General features: G+C 34.7%; 1 protein-coding gene across 8 annotated transcripts in view; it reads left to right on the top strand.

Annotated features, from left to right (window-relative positions):
• ADGRV1 (adhesion G protein-coupled receptor V1) overlaps positions 1-21,064 on the top strand; it is a 251,512-nt gene that overhangs the window by 113,670 nt on the left and 116,778 nt on the right. For 6 of the 8 annotated variants that reach the window (XM_027877959.1, XM_027877992.1, XM_027877969.1 and 3 more), the window contains 5 exons: positions 509-693; positions 1,766-2,015; positions 2,186-2,325; positions 3,301-3,461; positions 5,713-5,813. In XM_027877959.1, coding sequence (XP_027733760.1) covers positions 509-693; positions 1,766-2,015; positions 2,186-2,325; positions 3,301-3,461; positions 5,713-5,813 — 837 coding nt within the window. Of the gene's footprint in view, positions 1-508; positions 694-1,765; positions 2,016-2,185; positions 2,326-3,300; positions 3,462-5,712; positions 5,814-9,095; positions 9,309-12,603; positions 12,705-21,064 lie in introns of those variants that run through there. The other 2 variants (XR_003570537.1, XM_027878004.1) reach the window with 2 other exon arrangements.

A 21,064-nucleotide genomic window follows, 5' to 3' on the forward strand; every position in this document is an offset into this window, starting at 1 on the left:
GGCACCAATCTTTTTTTCTGTAGTAGCTTTGGGAATTGAGTTGCCAGGGTAGCAGAGCATTTAAGCATTGTACTATGAGAAAATTATGGACTAGTTTTATGGCTTTCTGGCTCTTCTAGACTGGCAGCAAATCTACAGGATCTGGAAAATGTCTAAATACCTAGACACAAAGTATTATAGCAATATTCATTCATTTGTGATTGTTGCCACACAGAAACAGAGAAAATAATGTAAAAAATTCCTAAGATTCAGCAATTTTTGATTTGTCAATGAATGAAAAATGCCACATCCTTTTTTTAATAATCAAATTCCTTGTAAGCATTTCTTTATGTAGTTTTGACAGACTGTGTCTTATGCCTTGGCAGCAGAGATCAGGAGGCGGGAAAAATACTCTGAACATTCAGAATGAGCATTGGAATAACAAGATATCACTAAACCATTTTAAATGAGGAAATATTACAAGCAGACTCCTTTGCACAAAATGTTTGATTTCTTCTCCTCTCGTTAGATTACAGGTGTAGGTGAAGACCAGTTACTCACTGGTAAAAGCAAAAGCCTTTTCTATGAGATACTCTGTGCTCTTGCTAGCCCAAAGCGAGAGGACACACGAGGATACAGCCTGCTTGCTGAGGTGACTGAGAAGTTTGCTTTTTCTCTGTTGTCTGGGATAAAGTGTGGATCAGCAGGAGAAAGGTTAGTAAACTTGAATTTGTTTTGGAAATGCATGACAATTTACCAATATAGAAAATTTAAATTAAGTTTTCAGGAAAGGGACTTTTCTATCATCTGTTACCTGTATGAAAAAGTGTTTGTTGCACTGTCACAATCTTACAAGGCACTGTGTCTAATGCCAATATTGTGCTTTGTAAGATTGTGTGTCACACATAACTGGTACATTTGGATGGGGGAGCTATGGGAACATGAGTCAGGAAATCTGGTATTGATTCACCTTTAGTTCAAATGTTGCCTAGAAAAGCATTCATTATTCTTTCTAAGAAAATAACATGTAATTGTATGAAGAAGAGGAATATTCTAAGCCTTAGATGAGAGTCAGCAACCAAAAATATGTACTTGCATTTTGTACTTCATGTGTACTTGGTTTTGCTCACTTGAATATTATTTAAAAATAATATTTAATATTTAAAATAATTAATATTTTAAAATATTTTTTAAAAATTAATATTTAAAATATTTAAAGTTACTCATAGTTTAAAATTGCTGGGTTTGTGTGCAAGTGCATCTTGTCAGGCTAATGGGCAGGAGAAGTAGGTGACTGCAGAAAGAGACAGATGGTTTTAACCAGTGGATTTCTCCCACTGTGAATCTATTAAGCAACTGGTGGTTGGATATGTGTTCAGTGTTCAGAACTTGAAAGTTAACGTTCTTTGTTTCAAGATTTTTTGCATCATCTGTTGAGAAAAAGAGATAAAGCAAGAGCATCCATTTTAATGCCTCTCCTTTTAGACTCATCTTTACATCAAGTTATAATGATACATGTTTACCATGTTTACCATGGAAGGGTTTTAGTTGCAGATCATAGGGAGCAAATCCTAGAGGGGGAATGAAGAAGCTGAAATATATCATAATTCAGCCCCTCTTTTTTTTCCACAGAAATTGAAACAGTGTGTCAGTTAAACATCATAAAGCCTAAAAATGATGAAAGAATAAATTATTAACAAATCACAAATACCTTTTAGAGTCATTATGTGAAAAATAGGGAAACTTGGTTCCACTTACTAGCCCTATTGCTTTTTCATTTCAACAGAGGCAAAAATGTCCTTGACAGCTGCCCATACATTGCAATAATGGCTCACAACTGGTTTCCTCAGCAAATCAATGGACACAGATTTAATGGAAAAGATGGGGATTCTATTCAAGTACCTGAACATTTACTAGAGGTCTCTGTTGTATTATCACATCCTGAAGAAGAGAACTGTGAATCTATACAGTTCACAGAATACAGCAGTCAACAGTGGTTCCTAACTGGAGATAAAGAACTTGCCCTGAAGAACAAGGTTTGAAGATAATGCAGTTTATTTTTTCAAGAAATTATTTTAATCCAGATATTGCTCAAAGTATCATAAATTTATTTAAAATAATGTGATTATTTTTATGTTCTGATTAAAATGAGCAATGTGTAAATTTTAATATTAAATTTATCTTTCTATTGTACATATTGTTTCAGGTTTTTTCTATGAGCTTGAAGGGTCAGAGTTCAAAGCCTTTGAAAGACAACAATGCAGTCATTTATCGCATTTATGCTACAGGAGGTCGGATTGTTCCACAAAAGTCCCTGTGTCTCCTCTGGAATCAAGCAGCTGAAAGGTTATTTTATTAATGTGTTTAGTTTTCCAATTTCTACCGTGAACCCATGTGTTTGCCTGAGATGGGATAACTCTGATTAAATCATTTGCAAGTATGAAATTGATACATTTCCTGTCTTTTTTCCTTAATTTTTCTGGTCTTTCTACCAGTATGTGAAACTTTCCATGTAATAAAATGAGTAGTTGTTCTAGCTCAGATATTTCTCAGACTTCTCCCCTTGGCTTTTTTCACCAAAATACCACTTAGATCTTGTAATGATGCGTTAGGTTGCAGGGACAGGCCATAAATCCCAGAATTGCGTCACTGAATTAATATTAATGAATTTGGAGAGAATTATGTTCTGTATCCTGTTGAAATGTAGTTGGTTTAGACCCAGTTTCATTAGACCAACTAGATGATATCAGTCTGTTGTTGATACAAACTATTTCTCCTCTGGAGAACATGCAGCAGAATTTACCTGTATACTCTCCTTTTATCTATATGTGATTTCCATTAGAGATGGCTTAGAATGTCACCATTAGTATCCTTTTTCAAAATTATTTCAGCAATACTGAGAAAAAACCCCCAAACATGAATTTTAATTTCCAAAATTCAAATAGCAATGTAAAATGTTTTTCATAACGGAGTAAGGTATTGAGCAAAGTTAAGTAACAACTTATTTGAAAAGTCGGACAGATGTAGAAATCTGTCAGAAATTTTAAAACTGTGGCCACAAAGATTCCATAGCAGAAAAGAAATGTTCATTTTATTATATTTATGAAGATTTTTAATCATAAATGTAAAAAAAGGCTATAAAACTATTTTAATCTTAGGTAAGTAAGCTATTCTGAGCACTGCACCTGAAAGATTACAGAAAACACCTATGCAATAGTTTAGAAAACCTGTATTTCGGGGATACAACAAAAATTTTCAGGGCTGCTTACCATGTGAATTACTCAAGTCCATTTCCAACTCTATGAAACTGTTGTTTTGCAGCTGGCTGTCTGATAGTGGGTTCTGCAAAGTGATTGATGACACATCAGATTATGTGGAATGTTCCTGTTCTCATATGTCCATTTATGCAGTTTATGCCCAAACAGATAACTTATCTTCTTACAATGAGGCTTTTTTCTCTTCTGGATTCATCTGCATTTCAGGTCAGTTGATTTAAAACAGTTTTCTCAGTAATAATAACTGATAAGTACTAAAACTGATTATTAATATTTTTAGTAACTGATTACAGTCTTCTTTATTTGGTGGAATACTGAAGAAATGTTAACTTCGTGGTATTTAAGGTGCCGTCTTGTCTGGTATTTGCACAGTGACAGATTTTGCCACTGGAAAAAAAATGTCAGCAAAGGAGTATGTTTCCTTGTGATGTTTTATTGAACCATATAAAAGGAGAAATATGTCATTGATTTGGGGGAAGAAACTTAAAAATCCTAAATTCGCTTATACCTCTAGCAGCAGTATAGTCATCCTTTTTGTCCAGTCTCTGACTCAGAAGTGATAACCTGGGGTGATAGATTCTGTTACACTTTGCTGATAACAACTACCTAAAATCTTGGGAGAAGCCTGAGAGTTTAATTTATGGGGATAGTGACTTTCTTATTAGCAGCCTCAACAGCATTTTCAGAAGTCCCAGAATGTCAGACAGGAAGCAGGGGACCTAAGTTTTAGACTCCATTTGGCTTCTGAAGAAGATGGAATTTATGTCTTTGACATTGAAGCAATTTCAGTATTACGTTGCAGGCAATCCCAGATAAAAGTACATTTTTCTTAGAACCACAGAATTACTTAGGTTGGAAATGACATCTTATGCTGGTAGAAACACTAGGCTCACGAAGAAAACGTGCTAAAGGGACTCTTAATCTAACTTTAAGGCACTTAAATGGGGTTCTGCTCTTTGTGGGGTCTATGACTTCTATACTAGATCATCACTATAAGTAATAAAAGTAGTGCAAGCAGCTAAATCCTCTATTTAGCCCTTCTCAGCAAACTACCCTAACAGATTAAATCTAGACTCCTGAATTGTTTTAAAACCTCGGCCATAAAAAAGAAGACAAAGAAAGAGAATAAAACTGTTTTCACCTGCTTCACACAAATTGATGTTTATATTTGACAATAATGAGAAAGTTTTTAACAGATAAAAATAAACAGATTTTAAAATATAATTACTGGCTTACAGGGCAAAAAAGTAAATGGAGAAAAAGATGCCGTAGAATGCAAAATGCTACAGAAACTGAACAAAAAAATGACACAAAGTAAGCTAAGAAAAATTTTTTGCTGAATTGGAATCAATAAAGTCCTACAGATCATTGTTCAGAACTAGTAATTTACTGTAGTCACGTGTCATAAGAATGTGTTTTAAATCTTTAAATAGCTTAGTTAAGGGTTTACCTTAAATATGTGGCAAATGCCTTGCAGTGCTTTTCAGCTTCTTTAGCTGGTTGAAGGTGTTTCCTTATGTGAAGATAAAGATTACTAGATTGAAACAAATCTAATAATTAAAAAATTGCTTTAGTTTTTAGAGCTGTAAGGATATTATTAATTTCTTTTAACATCTCCACCTAGGTATGAAGAATATAAAAAAAATTTAAAAAAAAGAAAGAATATGTAGATACATGCATAAATATAACTAAGTAATTTTTTAAAAATTTAGAAATAATACTCTTAGCAATTATTTATTTCATTCATAACTTAGAAATACTTGTAGCCGAGCAGTCAGTCAGTCAGAAGAGAGGATAAAAGATTTCCCTTAATTATCCAAATTCCTGCCCTGCCTAGGGTGTGGAAAGTGCACAATTAACTCTACATGAGATTTAGCGGTGTTTTCCTTGATGACTCAGCTTTCCCAGGGTCCTTCTTCTGGGAACTATTTACTGGTAGGTAAAGGGCCTTTCTCATTTTTGTTCAGTTCATGTTCACAATTAATTAGTGAAATGAAAAGTAGTATCATTCTTTCCAACTTCTGCTATAACAAATTTCCGTGCTCAACACAACAGGAGACAATTTTTAATTTAATTTTATTTAAAAGCATCTTTTTGGATTCAGTGATATGAACACTGAAGAGTTACATTTCCTTTATATTTAACTATTATGGCAATCATCCATGTCATGCAGAAATTACACTCACAAAAAACTTTACAAAAATTGTTTATTTATATTATGCAATTATTTTAGCTCCAAAGGCTATGGAAAAGTTAAATAAATGTTAGTACTTGACAAATAAATTCATGAGTGATTTCAGTGGGAACCAAAGTGAACTTACTCTCTCTATAAGGTTTGTTTGGTTGGTTTGTTTAGATGATCTGCACCTTCAAGAAATATCTCCTGGATTGATAGCATAGTTTATAAGCCTAAGCTTCAAATTTTCCTTTTTTCTTTTTTATTGTTGTTTCTGTGTAGGTTTCACTTTGGCTATCATCTCCCACTTCTTCTGCACCAGATGTGCCATGTTTGCAGCTAAACTTCTCACTCATATGATGGTTGCTTGTTTGGGTACTCAGGTAAGAAAAAAGGCTGAAGTCTCAAAATGTAAAGTGCATATTTACTTTCCTTCTCATTTTTACGGCCATGTGTGAACTGACCTCCTGCAGTGTAAATGTTTTTGGAAAATGTGAAGTTTCAACGTATGATACTCACAATTAATCCAGTATTTGTATCCTGTGCTGGGAATTCAGTTGCAATTATACATTGTCTGAGAATATTTAATGAAAACTGATATGTGATAGAGCAATGTAGGAAGACAGTCCTGTGCTCAGTTCTAGCTGCTGAAAGATTTCTAGAGTGAGAAAGTGAACTTCAGTTTCGGCCCACAGGCTTTTCTGTCTAAAAGCTATTTTTTGTTTAAATACTTTGCATTTGAATTTTTATATGAAGTTCTAATCTGTGCAGGATAATTCTTGAGAAGAATTCTATATGGAGTCCAAATGTGATAAATTAGTTTAATTACAGAGATACTATTTAGAATGTCTCTAAGTCATTTTGTTATTCATCCTAAACTGCTGAAATCCATAGCTCTCCTGATCTCTTTTCCTTTTGCCATGCAATGATTTTGCAAATTAAGAACAAATCTTTTGAAGGAGGATTTTAGCAGGGTAGCTGTTTAGCTAGTGAGCTGGCTTGGAGAGGAAGTAAAGACAGCTTGGCAGCAGCTGTCAAAGAAAAGAAAGCAGCTTTAAGGCAGAGTGAAAAGAGAGTGGATATGTTTGGCAAGGGTGAACTGAACTACTCTGCTAACTAGTCTGAACAGCTGAAGGAAAATGTTTATACAGTTACTTGTGTTGTGATCTCTTGGCATATGTTCTGCCTATTGTGAACTAGCCTGATTAAGAAGCCTAAATTTATCAGAAAACCCTATATAGATGAGTTATGTACATCTATACCCACATACTAGCAAATGGACAGTATACATATGATTAGCAATTTACAATGTAATTTAAAGTTTTATGGTTTTGTTAACTAATGACTCAGAGGAGCTGTTTAAGAGAGTTTTAACTGAAAACTTATTATATGAAAATCAACTCTCAGTAATTCATAGTTTAAATTAAAGGAATAGGTTAGTATTTTCCATTTCTATTTAGTAATTTTCAGGCAGTATCAGACACTGAATTTGTAATTATTAGATCTCAAGCCACTGTAGAGAATGAAGGAAGCTGGTGTTTCTGTGTGTAGTTATATTTTTACCAGAAAAAAAAATTAAAACTAGGAAGCTTTTCATGTTATTAGTACTTTACACATATCTGAAATTATGACTATTAGTTAATTAGATAATTAGAAATTATTTTTCCTCTAATATCTGCACTCAGGGTTTATCAGGTTTGTAGTTTTGGATTGTTTGGTGGGTTTTTTTAATTGCTATGAGTGCGCTAGTTACTTATACCTGTAGATGGCAGTCAAACCTTTTCAGCATATTGCTAGAAACTTGCTGTTCTAAGGCTGGGCCTACTTTGTGGTTGCTCTCAATAATTCATTTCTCTGTCAGTGATGGGGAATAATGATTCACAACATTCAGCCTTCATTGCATTCTTGATGTGTCTAGAGCTTCCAGAGTTAATGGAGCATTTGTAAAGCATTCAAGAATGGGTTTTTTCGCCAAGTGATTGGTGAAACTACTTGGAAAGACATAAAAGGCTAGATATTTGTAAAACATTTTCATTCCTTTCCAGTATAAATTCATGCAACAACACCCTAAATACAGAGAGGAAAAAAATTGCCGGGCTAAAATTTTCAGTGTTGGAGTAAATTTAGGTGAAGATTTGTGTATTGGAAAAATAAATGTATAATGAGAACATACTTCTCAGTGTCTCAGTACAGTCCTACTACTGAATAAATTTCTTCTTTTCAAAGAACTGTAAACCTAGATTACAATCTTAATAGGAACCATTGTTATGGCTACTTCGCTTTGCCTGGGAATTCCTAGACAGACTGCATGAATAAGCACTTTATAAATGGCTTGTTCATGTATACTCAGCTTGATGCATCTTGTCCACATTAAATTTCAGGGGCCATTTCTACAGTACACGCTGAGTGTTATAAATGAATGAACGTGCACTCAGTTTTCCATTTAGATTTTTCTCTAGTGCACTGCTGAGCTGCTTTGTGTGTATACAGTAGATACTTCTCTGGAATATTTGAACATTCCCAATATGCTTACATCAATAGCTGTATACAAATGACCTGCCATTCTTCTGGCCAGTAACACAAAATTAAAGTCTAATGGTCAAACAGAAAAAAAAGGCATGTGGGGAACTGTCCTATTTTTGTCAAACAAAAAATTTATATTTTCTGATCTATCCAGTCCTCAAACTACAATAGGTCCTGGTATCATCATCCAGCAGTGACTACCAAGGTGGTGAGCCAAGTCGATCCTACCATTTAATTTGATAGAAATGTATGATGAAGAATTATACTTACTCTTTTTAAGTGTTTGAAAATTGTGCATTGTTCAACCTGAGCAGAAATACAAACATATATATCAGTTATGCTTTTGAAGAAGCAATAGTGCAAACAGTCCTAGTTTTAAAAAACTGTGAAACATTTATTATAAAATTATAAACTGGAAACTTGGTAGAGTTGTTGTTTTATTATTTGGACTTCCTCAATTCTGCCGGAAGGTAAATTTTAAAGATATAATGAAATCTCTGAGAGGTGGTGAAGGAGCAGGATATGAATGAATGACTGAATGAATGAATGAATGAATGATCATAGAGGCCTCTAGCTTCTACCATTGTATAAAGATGAAATCTCTGCATTAACAGTGAAATGTTGCTTCTGCTGTGCTGTTTTTAATCTTAATTCTTCTCTTAAAAAACTGGAAATTTTCACTTTTCCCCCATACATAATCAAAGCAGATAACAATCTGAAATATATACCTGGATAGGTGGAGCTTGCAAAGTGTTTTCCAGAATGAGCTGTGTAGAGTGATTCTCTGTACCATCCACCACAGGACAGCTCATGCCAGTGAGTCACTGAGTGCCTGCTTCTCTCCTGGCAGTAGAGAGTAGCCTTCATGTTAATTCAGTCCTCCCTTAGATAAGCCTGGGCCTTTCAGTCAGCCGGTAGGAAGTACTAATTAAAGTACTGTTTCTGAAGAAGCCTGGTACAGAGCTTCGCTAGGTCCTTATGAAATATGAAACTTTTATGGAATAGGAAACAATAAATATTTTTATGCATTACTATAAAATTAGAAATCACTTTCTGAGAGTGAGAAAATTTACCTAATTGTCTTTGAGGAAAACTAGGCCTGAGATTTTCTTGCTCTTGGTTTCCTTGCTGTAACCTGACAGCAGCAAATAATACTGAATGTGGTACCATCAGCCCTTACCCATAAGGTGTGAGAGGACACAGAGGACACAGAAAGGAACTGGACCCAGTGATCTAGAACTGGTGCCCACTCTAGAAATTCAACTCCATGACAATGTGTTTCGTCTTGTTACTTTTTGATGGGAAATGTTTCAACAAGAAGAATTATGAGTAGTAGGTAGTCTTCTTCCACCCTCATGTCAATGTTCTTATCTTTGGGATAATAATGTCTAAATTCCTCAAGGAGTGGAAAGTGGAAAAGATTTCTGCTTCTGTTGGAGGAGTATTGAAACTTACAGCTACCTCAGACACTTTTTGGGAATATCAGAAGGGAAACTTGTGTGAATAAGAATGTTCATGTGGGTAAGCTGCTTTCACCAGTTCCTTACATGACATCTGTATGATCACAGTAAATAAATGTTAGTTGCTTTTTGCATGCCATTCCAGGGGATATAATGTATGTTCCCTAGTTCTGATGAAAACTTGTTCCAGTATAATACAACATGTAATAACTCTTGAAGTGTCACCTATTTTCTTTGTTACCATTGTAAGAATTAGTACCTAAACCATTTCTCCCAGTGACTGTTATTAGGTTTCAAACTGAATTATTTAGTAATTTATTAGTTGATTTCAATAATTCCCACCAAGTCAGAGCACAGTGTGAAATTCATGCAGCCTCTTTCACAAGCAGTTACAGTCTAGTCATAAGTAAAACTATTTGGGAATTGGATTTACATGAGAGAAAATTTTAGAATGGAGTAATCTAAATTGAATGCTTTTGTAGCAAAGCAATACAGTTTTATGATCAGTGAGGCTCTGAAGGCCCATCTCTATTACTACTTTTGAGTCCGCAATATCTAAGAATGAGACAGTCAAAGCTGGAGCTAATCAGAGATTTGTAGTAAAAGAAATTTTAATTTATATCAAGATTTCAGTGACTTTAGAATCTGTATTGATTATATGTATGCACACATTTTAAATAAATAATAAGGTGTCCCCAGGTGTTAGATAAGGTGTATGAGGTCCTCCAGAATACAACAGTCAAGAAATCCTGACCTTAAGAATGTGTATTAAACACAATAAAACAGTGAGGAAGGAGTGTTACTGTGAAACAACAGCTGATCACCTGGATTTTGTGTGAGGAAGTGGGAAGAGGAGACTACTCACAGAACACCTTATTGCAGAATGTTTCCCTTTTCTACAGCAGAGGGAGTCATTTTGCTTGTGGAGTTCCATCAGGTGCCAAGTTGCCACAGCTCTGAGAGATTTGATATGAACATGATGCCATCTGTGGATACTCAGAGCTAAAGCTCAGGCAAAAGTAAGACACAGTGGAGATGCTCTAAGAGCTTGTTTTTATGGTATCAGCCTAGTTAGTGTGGAGAAGTAGAATGAGCTGAAATACCTCTGTCCCATGAAGAGAGGGCAGGAAGCGCTTTAGCAGTCATGGCCAGGTGACTGAGTGTAAGAAATAAACCTGAAATATTCAGTTTAACTTTTCAATTCAATTAACATTTCATTATTTTTGCTATTAATTTTCATCAGTTAACACAGGACTTTGGTCTCTCACAGATAATCTCTAGCTATGGCAGTACCTATATATTTTTACTTTTGCTATTCATAGGCATAATGTTACTTTTCCACCCTTGTTCACTTTTCTGATGTTCAGCCACCATGTAGTGTTAATGCACAGGCTGTTAGTATTTTTATAGATTATCTCCTAGTGTTTGCCAAAACTCAGATATATGAGCAATGCTATAGCATATGTTAGAATGCTGCTACATTATCTCACACCTCGTCCTCATTGCAAACAGTCAAATGTTTTGTTTATCACTTTAAAGTATAAGAATATGAGATTTTTATCAGCTAATGCCTTCCAGCTCTTTTTTCACTATACCCTGTTTTTTCCCAACATCACAAGCAGTTGGGGACCACACACGGAGAGGAAGAGACAGAAACATTCCCAGGTTGTGTATTCAGTGCTGTTCTTGGCATCTTACTGCTGCTTTCTCTCTGTTTCATGCTTCATTGTCATTTTTCAACTGTTTCTCCCATTTTCTGCCTTCTTTCTTTGACTGCCTTTGTTCTGTCCTCTCATGTGTGCCATTCTGCTTTAATGAAAAAATAGTTATCAATTCTTGTTCCTAATTAGCAAATCTCCTATTGCTCATTTCCCTTCTGAAGCTTTTCTCAACCCTGCCTTGGTAGAGAGAAGGACTGCAGCAGTTGCTGTTACTCATAAATTCAGGCCCTAGCAACAGCTGTGCAGTGTTAATCTGAAGTTTCCAAAACATTCTTAACTTAGCTTATCTTTTGGAGGAAGAAATCCATAGGTGTTCGTGAACAATAGCACGTCCTTTTTAGCTAATTAAAATTATACTAACCATTGAATGTTTAGCTTCTGTTTTTACTCCAGCACTGTCACTTTGCTTGCTTCCATGTGCAATAATGTTTTAAAAAGGTCTTTTTGTTTCTGTTTTTGGCAGTTTTCTCATGACCTACTTCTTCATATCTTCCAGGCAGCTAATGTTCCATACACAGTAGATTAACAAGACCTTTTCCAGACTTAATTGGATTAATGATTTGTATACATGAAACCAGAGCCTGAGCTTGCCAGATTCATATAGCAGGTGTATTTTAAAGTGTATTGGGGTGCTGATTGCTTTTGAAAATAACTGAATAAGATTTTCATAAATACCATCTTACTAATGATTTTGGTTAACACTTGTATAATTTTTGGTAATTTAATCAGCAGGCTGTATTAGAATTTTCTATGCTGGTGGATCTGATTTTGTTCACGTGGTCATTTTTCCCTGTTGGTTCCCTTTTGGAAAAGACATTGTGGAGATTCATGGGAATTAAACAAACAGGTTATAACACAAGGCAGACTTTTCTTTTTTGTTATTTTTTATTGACCCAGGTAGATCATGTCAGTATTTATAAAATATGATTTGATACAAAGACACTAATACAAATGTAGATCTGACTAGATTCTGAAAAATGACCATGAAAACCATAAATGCTGTGAATGTCAGTGAATGATCAGTTAAATAATTAACAAAGAGTTTGGTTTGTATTTTAGCCAGTGAGAGAAATCAGGAGCATATAAATTATGCGTTCATATGCCAAAAAAAACCCAAAAAAAGCAAAAACAAACAAACAAACAAAACAAAACAAAACAAAACAAAACCACCACCACACATGTTCAGCCATGAACATGGGAAAAAGGCTTAGAAAACCATGATGGTTGATCATAGGATATGCTATATTTCCATATTTCTATTCCAAGAAAATGAAGGAACAAAGAAGCTCTCTTTGGAATAAGATAGATGAAAGAATAGAAATCAACTAAACACAAGGGATGTTCATCATTAGAAATTGACTTCCATGCCTGGAAAATACTGGGGATAATAGAATTTTATGTGTTTCTGAGGGACAAGTGAGGTGAGTAAGCATACAGGAGATAATTAACTATACTGTTTTAGTTCACAGCTGAAATGGGATAGGAATCTTCCCTTAGTCAATAATTGTGGGTCAACTGGCAGAAGTAGCTTGGAAAGCACAGGAGTTCAAAGTCTTAAGACTGGCTGTCTGTGAGTAAACAGAATTCCATCAAGTGAACACCTATCCGTCTCATTATTTACCTAGGGATACAAAATGTCTGCTCCTCCCAAAGGATAGATATTTTGATGACAACTGTTAGCCCTGCCCCAGTATTTATCCCCGGTCATTGCTGTGTCCAAAGACTTATGGTATTTTGTTGTGTCCTGCAATAGTTTTGGACAGACAGTTCTCTAGTCTGTGGTGTGATGGAGAGCTCTGTGTTGAAACCAATCCAAGCACAGGTCTTTCACCCTGTGTAGAAGCAGGTGGCAAACAGGGGCTATGTGAATGTTTTCACAGTGTTATACAAGGTTAAGCAGAGCCTCTTTACGTAGGCTTTTAGTGTGCTTGTGCTCTACGGTATCCAGTTTCAAAATCAGGAATGCTCAGCCTTGACAGTAAGTTAGGAAATACTTCATCTTTTTGAGATCAAAACCAAAAAAGTTTCTAAAACAATAATTAAAGCCTTGCATCGTGATAGGTGACCTTTTATTTTTTTTAAATGTGTTCCCACAGTGAACAGAGTTGCAAAGAGAGGGATCAAGTAGGCATATGGTATAAATACATCCCATGAAGATATGTCAGTCCTCTAAATCTAATTTATACATAGTTTTTTGTCTTCCCACTACCTCTTTCATAGGTGTGCATGATTTAGCACAAGATAAGTGAGAGGAAGATAGAGAAATACATAACTGAAAAGTATAGCTACAGAGCTGTCTGTTTTATGTAAATTCACACTTAAAATTGGCTCATAGTTACTGCTATTTGTTACTGTTGAAGTATTTTTAAAATATTGCAAGTTGTGCTTGAGTATAATATGTGATCAAGATACAGCAGTGTAGAGACAAATGGAGACAGTTATATGAACATTTTTAAAAGGTCTCCACAGAGATGAAAGAGCTCTATAATAAAATCTGTCCTCACATTTGCATTCTTCAGTTGTCACAGATCCTTACAGCCTCTTTCTCTGTTTTGGGTTGATAGGTGGTTAATGTGTTCCTAAACCCGTCCTTGTTCTTTGTATTTTTATAAACATGTACCTTGCTTTCTACTTTATGCAGATAAGTATATGACATTAATACTTTGTGGCTCATTACTATCTTTTAAGTGAGATCAGACATGATGGCAACGAGTCACTTTAGGATAATTATTAGTTTTGGCATCTCAGCTTCCCACCTTTGAAGAACAAAAGCTTTCAGGATATATTTGATAGTAAATGCTATCTGTTGTTAAAATATATTTTGTTAACATCAGACCATTTTCTTAAAGCCTTGCATAAACGTAGCTTCACTGGAAAAGGAATGGAGTTCACCACTTCAGCCACCTTGTGTGCTATAAAATCTTTTACATTAGTGATCAAAAGGTTACACTATGTGAAATGTTTCTCTCTAATGTATTCTTGGCTGTGTTTTTCATTAGTTGTAAATGAGTTTATCATTGACATTCTAGCATTTAGACTGTAATCTGTCTTTGTTCTGTGCCTGTATGTTCAGTACTGCGAAAGGATAAAATCAAAGGTGAGGTTGCTCTTAATTGTGCTAACAGATCATTCCTGATATAGGAAGCAAATGTGAGGCTATGCTGATTTTCTCTTTAGCAGAATGAATGGAAAACTAGGGTTTTTATCATGAGTTCAAATAAGAAGTCACTCCTTAGAAATGCAGTAATAGCCATGGATTGAGTCCATGCCTGAGCTTGGCTGGCTTTGGCTGGGAGAAGTAGTCGCTAGGAATGACCCACCAAACCCTTCCTCTCTTTGCCTGGAAGATTTTCCTTCAGATTTATGATAAACTTTTACTAAGCTCAGTCTAATTTAGAGGTCCAGAAAGTATGCACTGTAAAGTAAATAAAACATGGTAAGAGATTTCTCTGAATATATTGTTCCCAGCGTTTGGTTCTAACATCCTTCTGCATTGTGTGTGACACTCATCCACACACACAGAGCTGTGGTAGCTTTCACAGCACTTTCTAAAGCTTTAGGTCTTTCAGGTTTAATTTTTTTATCTTTATTTCGAGACTAGTCACTTTTGGAGGAGGAAACTCAGGCTATCACTTGTGCTGCCATATGTGCTGCCAGCCCAAAGACACGAATCACCCTTTCCTCTGGCTTCCTCAGTGGCAAAGCATCCTTACCAAACTTTACCGCAGGAAAAAACATCTTCAAAAGCTTTCTCTGTCTTAAATGCTGAGATGCACAAGTTTCATTAGTGAGCCTGATAAATGTCAGATTCCAGTACATAAGTCTATTTATCAAGGGAAAAAAAAACCACTTTATTTTTCTAATCTCAAATTATTGACATATTATCTTCAAAATGTTCCAGTATTCTACAGGAGTCTGCTAACATTTAGCTCTGTATAACACAGGAGTTGGTCCCTTCTCAAAATTATTGCCTAAGTAGTTAATGTAGTTATACAAAACTGGAAACATTTTTTTTAAAGCAAAACCAAATTAATGTGAGCATTTTTTTTTCAGTAGTTCATTACCCACTCAGTTCATAGCTGTGTGTGGGTTGCTGACTTACAGCTTCATTAGTCTATGAAGTGTTGCACTATTTGTGATGCTTAAATGTGCTAAACATAAACATGTGCTAAATGTGCTAAACATAAACAGATATCTGAAGAGAAGAACTCACCTGAGGAATTTTTAATACCAAGAATTCACTTTGTCTTTATGTCCAGCAGATTTCTTTCATGCATGAACTTTCTATTGAGCATATTATACTTCCAGAATACTTAAAGTTAATGAGGATTGTTGATTGAGATACATACATAGCAGATGACTCCAACTTTGGAGGTCATCATTTGCCAGCAGTGATGAAAATCTAAGTGTTGTTATCTGTGTTATTTCATAATCCTCCATAATTAAATCTTTAATTGCCCACAAGAAGTTGAAGTGATACTGTCCTAACATGCCCTGAATGATCTTGCATGCTCAATAATCCTAGGTAAGTTCATTGTTTAGCAAATTTGATATATCATACAACGATAGTCAACTATTGAGAGAACACTGAACTATAGAGAATAAATGCTTTGTAAGAATTCCTTTGGTGCCATCCTAATTTTGAGTTGCAAGACAGGTAAAGAATTGGCAGATTTGTGGCTTTTGTAACTAACTTTCTACCAAGGTCCTATATCATGCTTTAAGAACATCAGATGAATTTACTACATATATTTAGGGGAGAGAAGCATAATTTTTAAATGGTGTTGAAGTTCTGTAGAGTAAAATAGATGGGTAGATTCCTTAAGATTTAATTTTCAGCATTTCTAGTCTGAAATAAAAAAGTGTTGGGATGTTAACTCAAGCTCATCATTCTGGTTTCTATTATATTTTCATGCCCACTTGTCAAGACTTTCAACTAAGCATTGCACATTATTTTCTTCAAATGAAAGAAACAAATTAGTGAGGTTAAGAATATGTTTTTGATTGATAATTGCCAACTAATTTGCATTAAATGGTCAGTAAATCATGAGCTTTACTCACTAAACAAGTCGGTTTTCTTAGGATAGAATGAGATAGATGGGTTAATTGTGGTACATCCTAAAAGATGTTATTTGCTAGGTCACCTTTTTGAACATAATTTTTAATAAGGCCCGTGCTTTCTAACTAAGATTTGCAAAGCTTTTTGTAGTAACATCCTCTGACAGACATTACTGTTCAGGAAAGTCAAGTGTCACTGATAAATTAGAAACGTATTACTCATTTCAGACTGTACGTTTCCTTTCCTTTCCCTATCCTAGCAAGACTTCCCTCCACATCAGATGGAAATCCAGAGACTCAAATGTTTTTCATATAGTTTGCTTTTAGCTTCAGTCCAACTGCGCGGTCAGTTCAATATAATGCTTTGTTGTGACCCATCAGACTAGTAGCAGTTGCTACAATCTCAGATGATCAGGATTTCAAAAACTAATTATTTTGTTTGTTTGTTTTTTGTTTTGCAATTCTGGAAGTCGGTTCAGAATAAGTAAAAGTTCTGTAGATCTACTTGATCATTTGAAAAAACAGAAAAAGCCTGTCCTCTGTATTCACAGTTGACTGTCCTTTTCTCAAGGTTTCTTTCTTTCTAAGCCTAAGAAGAGATCCTGGTGTTTATTTTAGAGGATTGGAAGGGGGTGTTTGGGTTTTTTTTTTGCTTTGACAGATTTTCTTGTGTTGCTAGAGGTTATCAATGTAGCTCTTATTGCCAAAATGAATTGAGTCACTGGGAAGCTTGTTCCTCTGTGTGACAAGATTCTCATAAGTTTTGGCCTTGTTTTTATTTGTTATTCATGTTTTCACACTTCTTTGTAAAATTATGAAAGTTGTAACTCCCTGGGTTTCTTATCACTGGCCATTTGTCTTCCTGTGCTTTCGCTTTTTTTGTGTTTGTTTTAAAAACAAATCTGTCCATGAAAGTTCCTCCTGTCATGTAGTTTTTTGGTCCAGTGCTTAGTTGCGTTTGTGGTGACTTGAGGAGAATTATGAACAGAGAGTGACTTTGACCCAATACAGCTGCTGAGTAGGTGTGCATCAGGGTAGAAATTAACTGGTCATTAGTAGACAAATCACAGAACAGAATAAGAGAATAATTAGGATGAGAGAATCCCTAGAGATCACGTAGTCCAACTTCTTGCTCAGCACTCCTCATTCAAATGAGAGAGTATAATGAGAGCTGTGTAATTCAGATTTCATTCTGATCAAACAAGTATATGCTAGAAAATGGCTTGTTTCTTGCAATTCTAGTGTTTCTGGGTGGATTTGAAATTCAAAATGGGATTTGGATAAGCTGTTTCTGATATAACTGAAATTTTCCCAAATTATAAATCAAAAGCTTCCAATTGCAATGGATCATAATTAAGCAATGGTCTGAATGCTCTAAGTAGTCTATAGAATTCCAACTAGTATTTATTTTTCAAAATGCTACATTTAGTGATAGCACTTGCAGATGTGAATTAAGGTAATTCTGTTTGTTTAGCTCTGCAGATCATACTGTTGGCTGCTGAATTTTAGAAAACACATTTATTTGCTTGGTTTCAATGGTTCCAATGAAGGTATTTTTTGTGCATTATATTTTATTGTTCTAGTTGATATCTTCATCACTTTGGTTTCAATTTAAGAGTTTTCTAGAATATAAAAACTTGGCGTTACCAGACACATTAAGTTTTTAATATTATTTTCTAAACTGTGTTCACGCAATTCAAGGGAAATAACGAAACCAGACTTTCTCTCATGCTGTAATAAGATGCCCAGATTAGCTCTGTGGAGGTATGTGTATCTGAGACACACACTGTCACCATTTCCTCCTGAAGACTGAAATGCTGGAATGTTGTGCTAGAGGTTCTTCTTGCAGAGCAGGTTTGACCAAAGGCAAGGCTTCATATCTCTCACAGAATCCTTTAGAAGCCTAATCTCCAACTCTATTTAATTTCCTAATCTATTTCTCTATCACATGGCCTCTGTTGATGTGAGCACTTGTCTTGCACTTAACTTTGATTTAGAATATGGTTCAAGATCAAGAATTATCAGGTTAAGAATTATTACGTTAGTTCCTGCCAATGAGGTCCCATTTCATGTGAAATGAAGATATATTTTTGTATTAAGGTAGCTCATTTATATCAAGCTTTTTAAAGCCTATTATGATCTTTATTTTACAAAGAAAAGTGAAGAAAACCAGCACACTGTGGTATAGGAAAAGTACTCCTCTTGTTTATTTTAAAAAATTTAAAAGCAAATAAATGAAAAGAAATTATCATATGCTTTATGCATTGTGTTGTAGTTATTAATAGGATTAAGAGTGACACCAGAAAAGACTTCTGGTAAATCCAGCCACGTACAGGAGTTCTGAAGCTTCTGGTAACATCAACCACTCCTGAGCTACATGGGAAGTAGGCGCTAAGCAGTTTTGTGAGAATCTAGAAAAAATAAATCCACCCAGCCCTGCACTCACTCAGTCTTGTTTGATTCATACATGACTGCCAAGTTATACTGTCTGTGTGCTGCTGAAATCTGTTGGGTCCACCTACCCCTTGTTTTCTAGGTTTTTTTGTTAGACAGAGGTGGAGCTGCATGAGAATGTCTCAAAAATTTTACTTTTCAGCAACCGTTTCAGTTGTTATAAGGGCTTCAAAAAGGCTCTTTTAAGTTTAATAAGCCTAGCCTCCTCTTGCTCCCTTCCTGTAGTGGTTCGAGTTAAACTCTTGCTTTGAATTGCTTTGTGGGGGAGTCTATGACTCCTTCTTGTCTACAGTGAGATTATGTTTGCCATGCTGAATGTGACATTTGTGAGTGAGTTTCTCCACTTGACTTTAGTGCTGTCTTCACCTTGCTGGTATCAAAACAAAGCAGAACCTAATTAGCATTTTGAGTGCAAAAGCATACAAACAGAAATGAGCAGTAATCACAAAGTTGTCCAATAGTAACAAAGACTTCCTTTTACTTTTTAGTATAAATATAAAGAATGTGGGTGGGAAAATTAGGTAGCTTCTAAAATTTTATAAAAAGAAATATATATTTTTGATCTAAAATCAGCTTAGCTATATTGAATCAGTAATTTAAATATTAATTAATTAATTTTGGGTTAAATAATCAGAACTGAAATTACATATGATAAGAAACTTATTTAGTAAAATGGTTAGTTACTAGACTAAATGAAAATTAGTTTGGGTAATGGACTTGATAGATTTGTTTTTCTTAGCTGTCCAGTTTTTTATTAAATCATCATTTGATTTCTTGAAAAATGTCAGTGTAGAAGTATTTCAAATTAGGAAGTTCTTTCAAAAGCATTGGTTTAAATTTCTTTCAAAAGTCCATATATTTAAAACCAGAAAAGCAACTCCTTTCAAAAAGGCTGAACAAAACAAAAGAAAAATCTGTTGGTTTGATATTTGTCTGTTTATCTAAGTGGAATCATAGTGTCTAAATTATGACTTTGTTTGAAGACCTAGATAATGAATGATAAATGTTATTAAGGAATAGCAAACTATATGAAACTACATATGATAAACTATTTAAGTCATATGTTAAAGTGATTAGATGTGGCAAAAACTCATTGTAGGTTTTGTCTTTGTGTTGATAATTGCTGTGAAATTCCATACAATACCATCCTGCTTGAGTCAGTTGCCCAAGCTGCAGGCATTTCCAAGTCAAGAAAAGCACAATAGTAGTCTTACATGACCACCTGATATAATCACAGATAGACAAGCGTGGGTTTTTTTTTCTACAGAATAGAAATTAAATGGTTAGGCTGCAGTTCCCGGAAAAGTTGCTCTCACTCATTATTTCTGGCTTATTTATGTTTAAAAAGTAATAACAACTAAGAATAAGACACTATCTGGTAACTTGTATTGCCGGAAATGATGACAGTACTGAATAGATTTTCTTTTTGTAAAGAGGTCCAATTACTCCATTATTAATGATATTATTTAAGTACTCATTAAATGTGACATTATTTAATGGGTTCATGTTAGTTTAAAACCTTCATTAAAGGATTACTGTGGGAAATTTTGTAATCTTGTATTTTTCCATCCCTCCAGTGTTACATTTCCTACTGTCCCTATGAATTCAGGAGCTTTTTTATTTGGACAGTGAATGTAGGATCTAAGGCCCTTGATGAAAGTGAAGATTATGTAGATTTCAGAGATAGAAGAAACTGGAAACAATTAAGCTTCATCAGTTTTCTTTGTCCTCTTTGAAATTATTATGTAATGTTACAATAATGTTTATTTGTTCTGTGACCTCAATATCAAGTGGCAATTTCCTATCTTGATAAGAATGTCCCATTAAATAGTACTGAGTTTTGCTAGTTTCAGGATACTATCCCAATATGAGAAACAAGGCAACCAGGAACTTCTACATTTAATAGTGAGTGCATCTTCTACACTGTGTATTTAACAGAGAAGGAAATGTCAACATACAGTTGGTATTGCTGTTATTCCCTTGGTTTTGGACAACTGTTATTTTAATATCCTGGACTGTAGAAAAATATTCATTCATATCTAACACTGTTTTCTGTTGTAATTTTTTTTTTGTTGTAACCATCCTAATTATACCTAGAGTTAAATTGGTAAGGATGATATTACTGATTTTTTTTTTTGCCAAAACATGGAAAAATTTGTCCTCTTTTGATAAGTTGTCTGAATTAAGAAGTATATTTCATCTGATGAAAGTTCTGTGTTTCCAAGGAGTGTGTTTCTATTGACAGGCAATAATCAATTTCTGTCATTTTTCCACTTACTGTAACTTATTCTTCAAGGAGGTTCATTTATTTCATCAGGCCTGCTTAGGGATAAGTATCTCAAGATGTGAGAATCTAGTTCTAAAATTTCTTTCAGAACTGGAATTCTAACTGTAGTACACTGACAGTGGATGGATCAT

The sequence above is a fragment of the Empidonax traillii genome, unplaced genomic scaffold (assembly GCF_003031625.1).
Source record: "Empidonax traillii isolate 1590-97213 ecotype Southwest subspecies unplaced genomic scaffold, ASM303162v1 scaffold4:size3804566, whole genome shotgun sequence".
Lineage (NCBI taxonomy): Eukaryota > Metazoa > Chordata > Aves > Passeriformes > Tyrannidae > Empidonax > Empidonax traillii.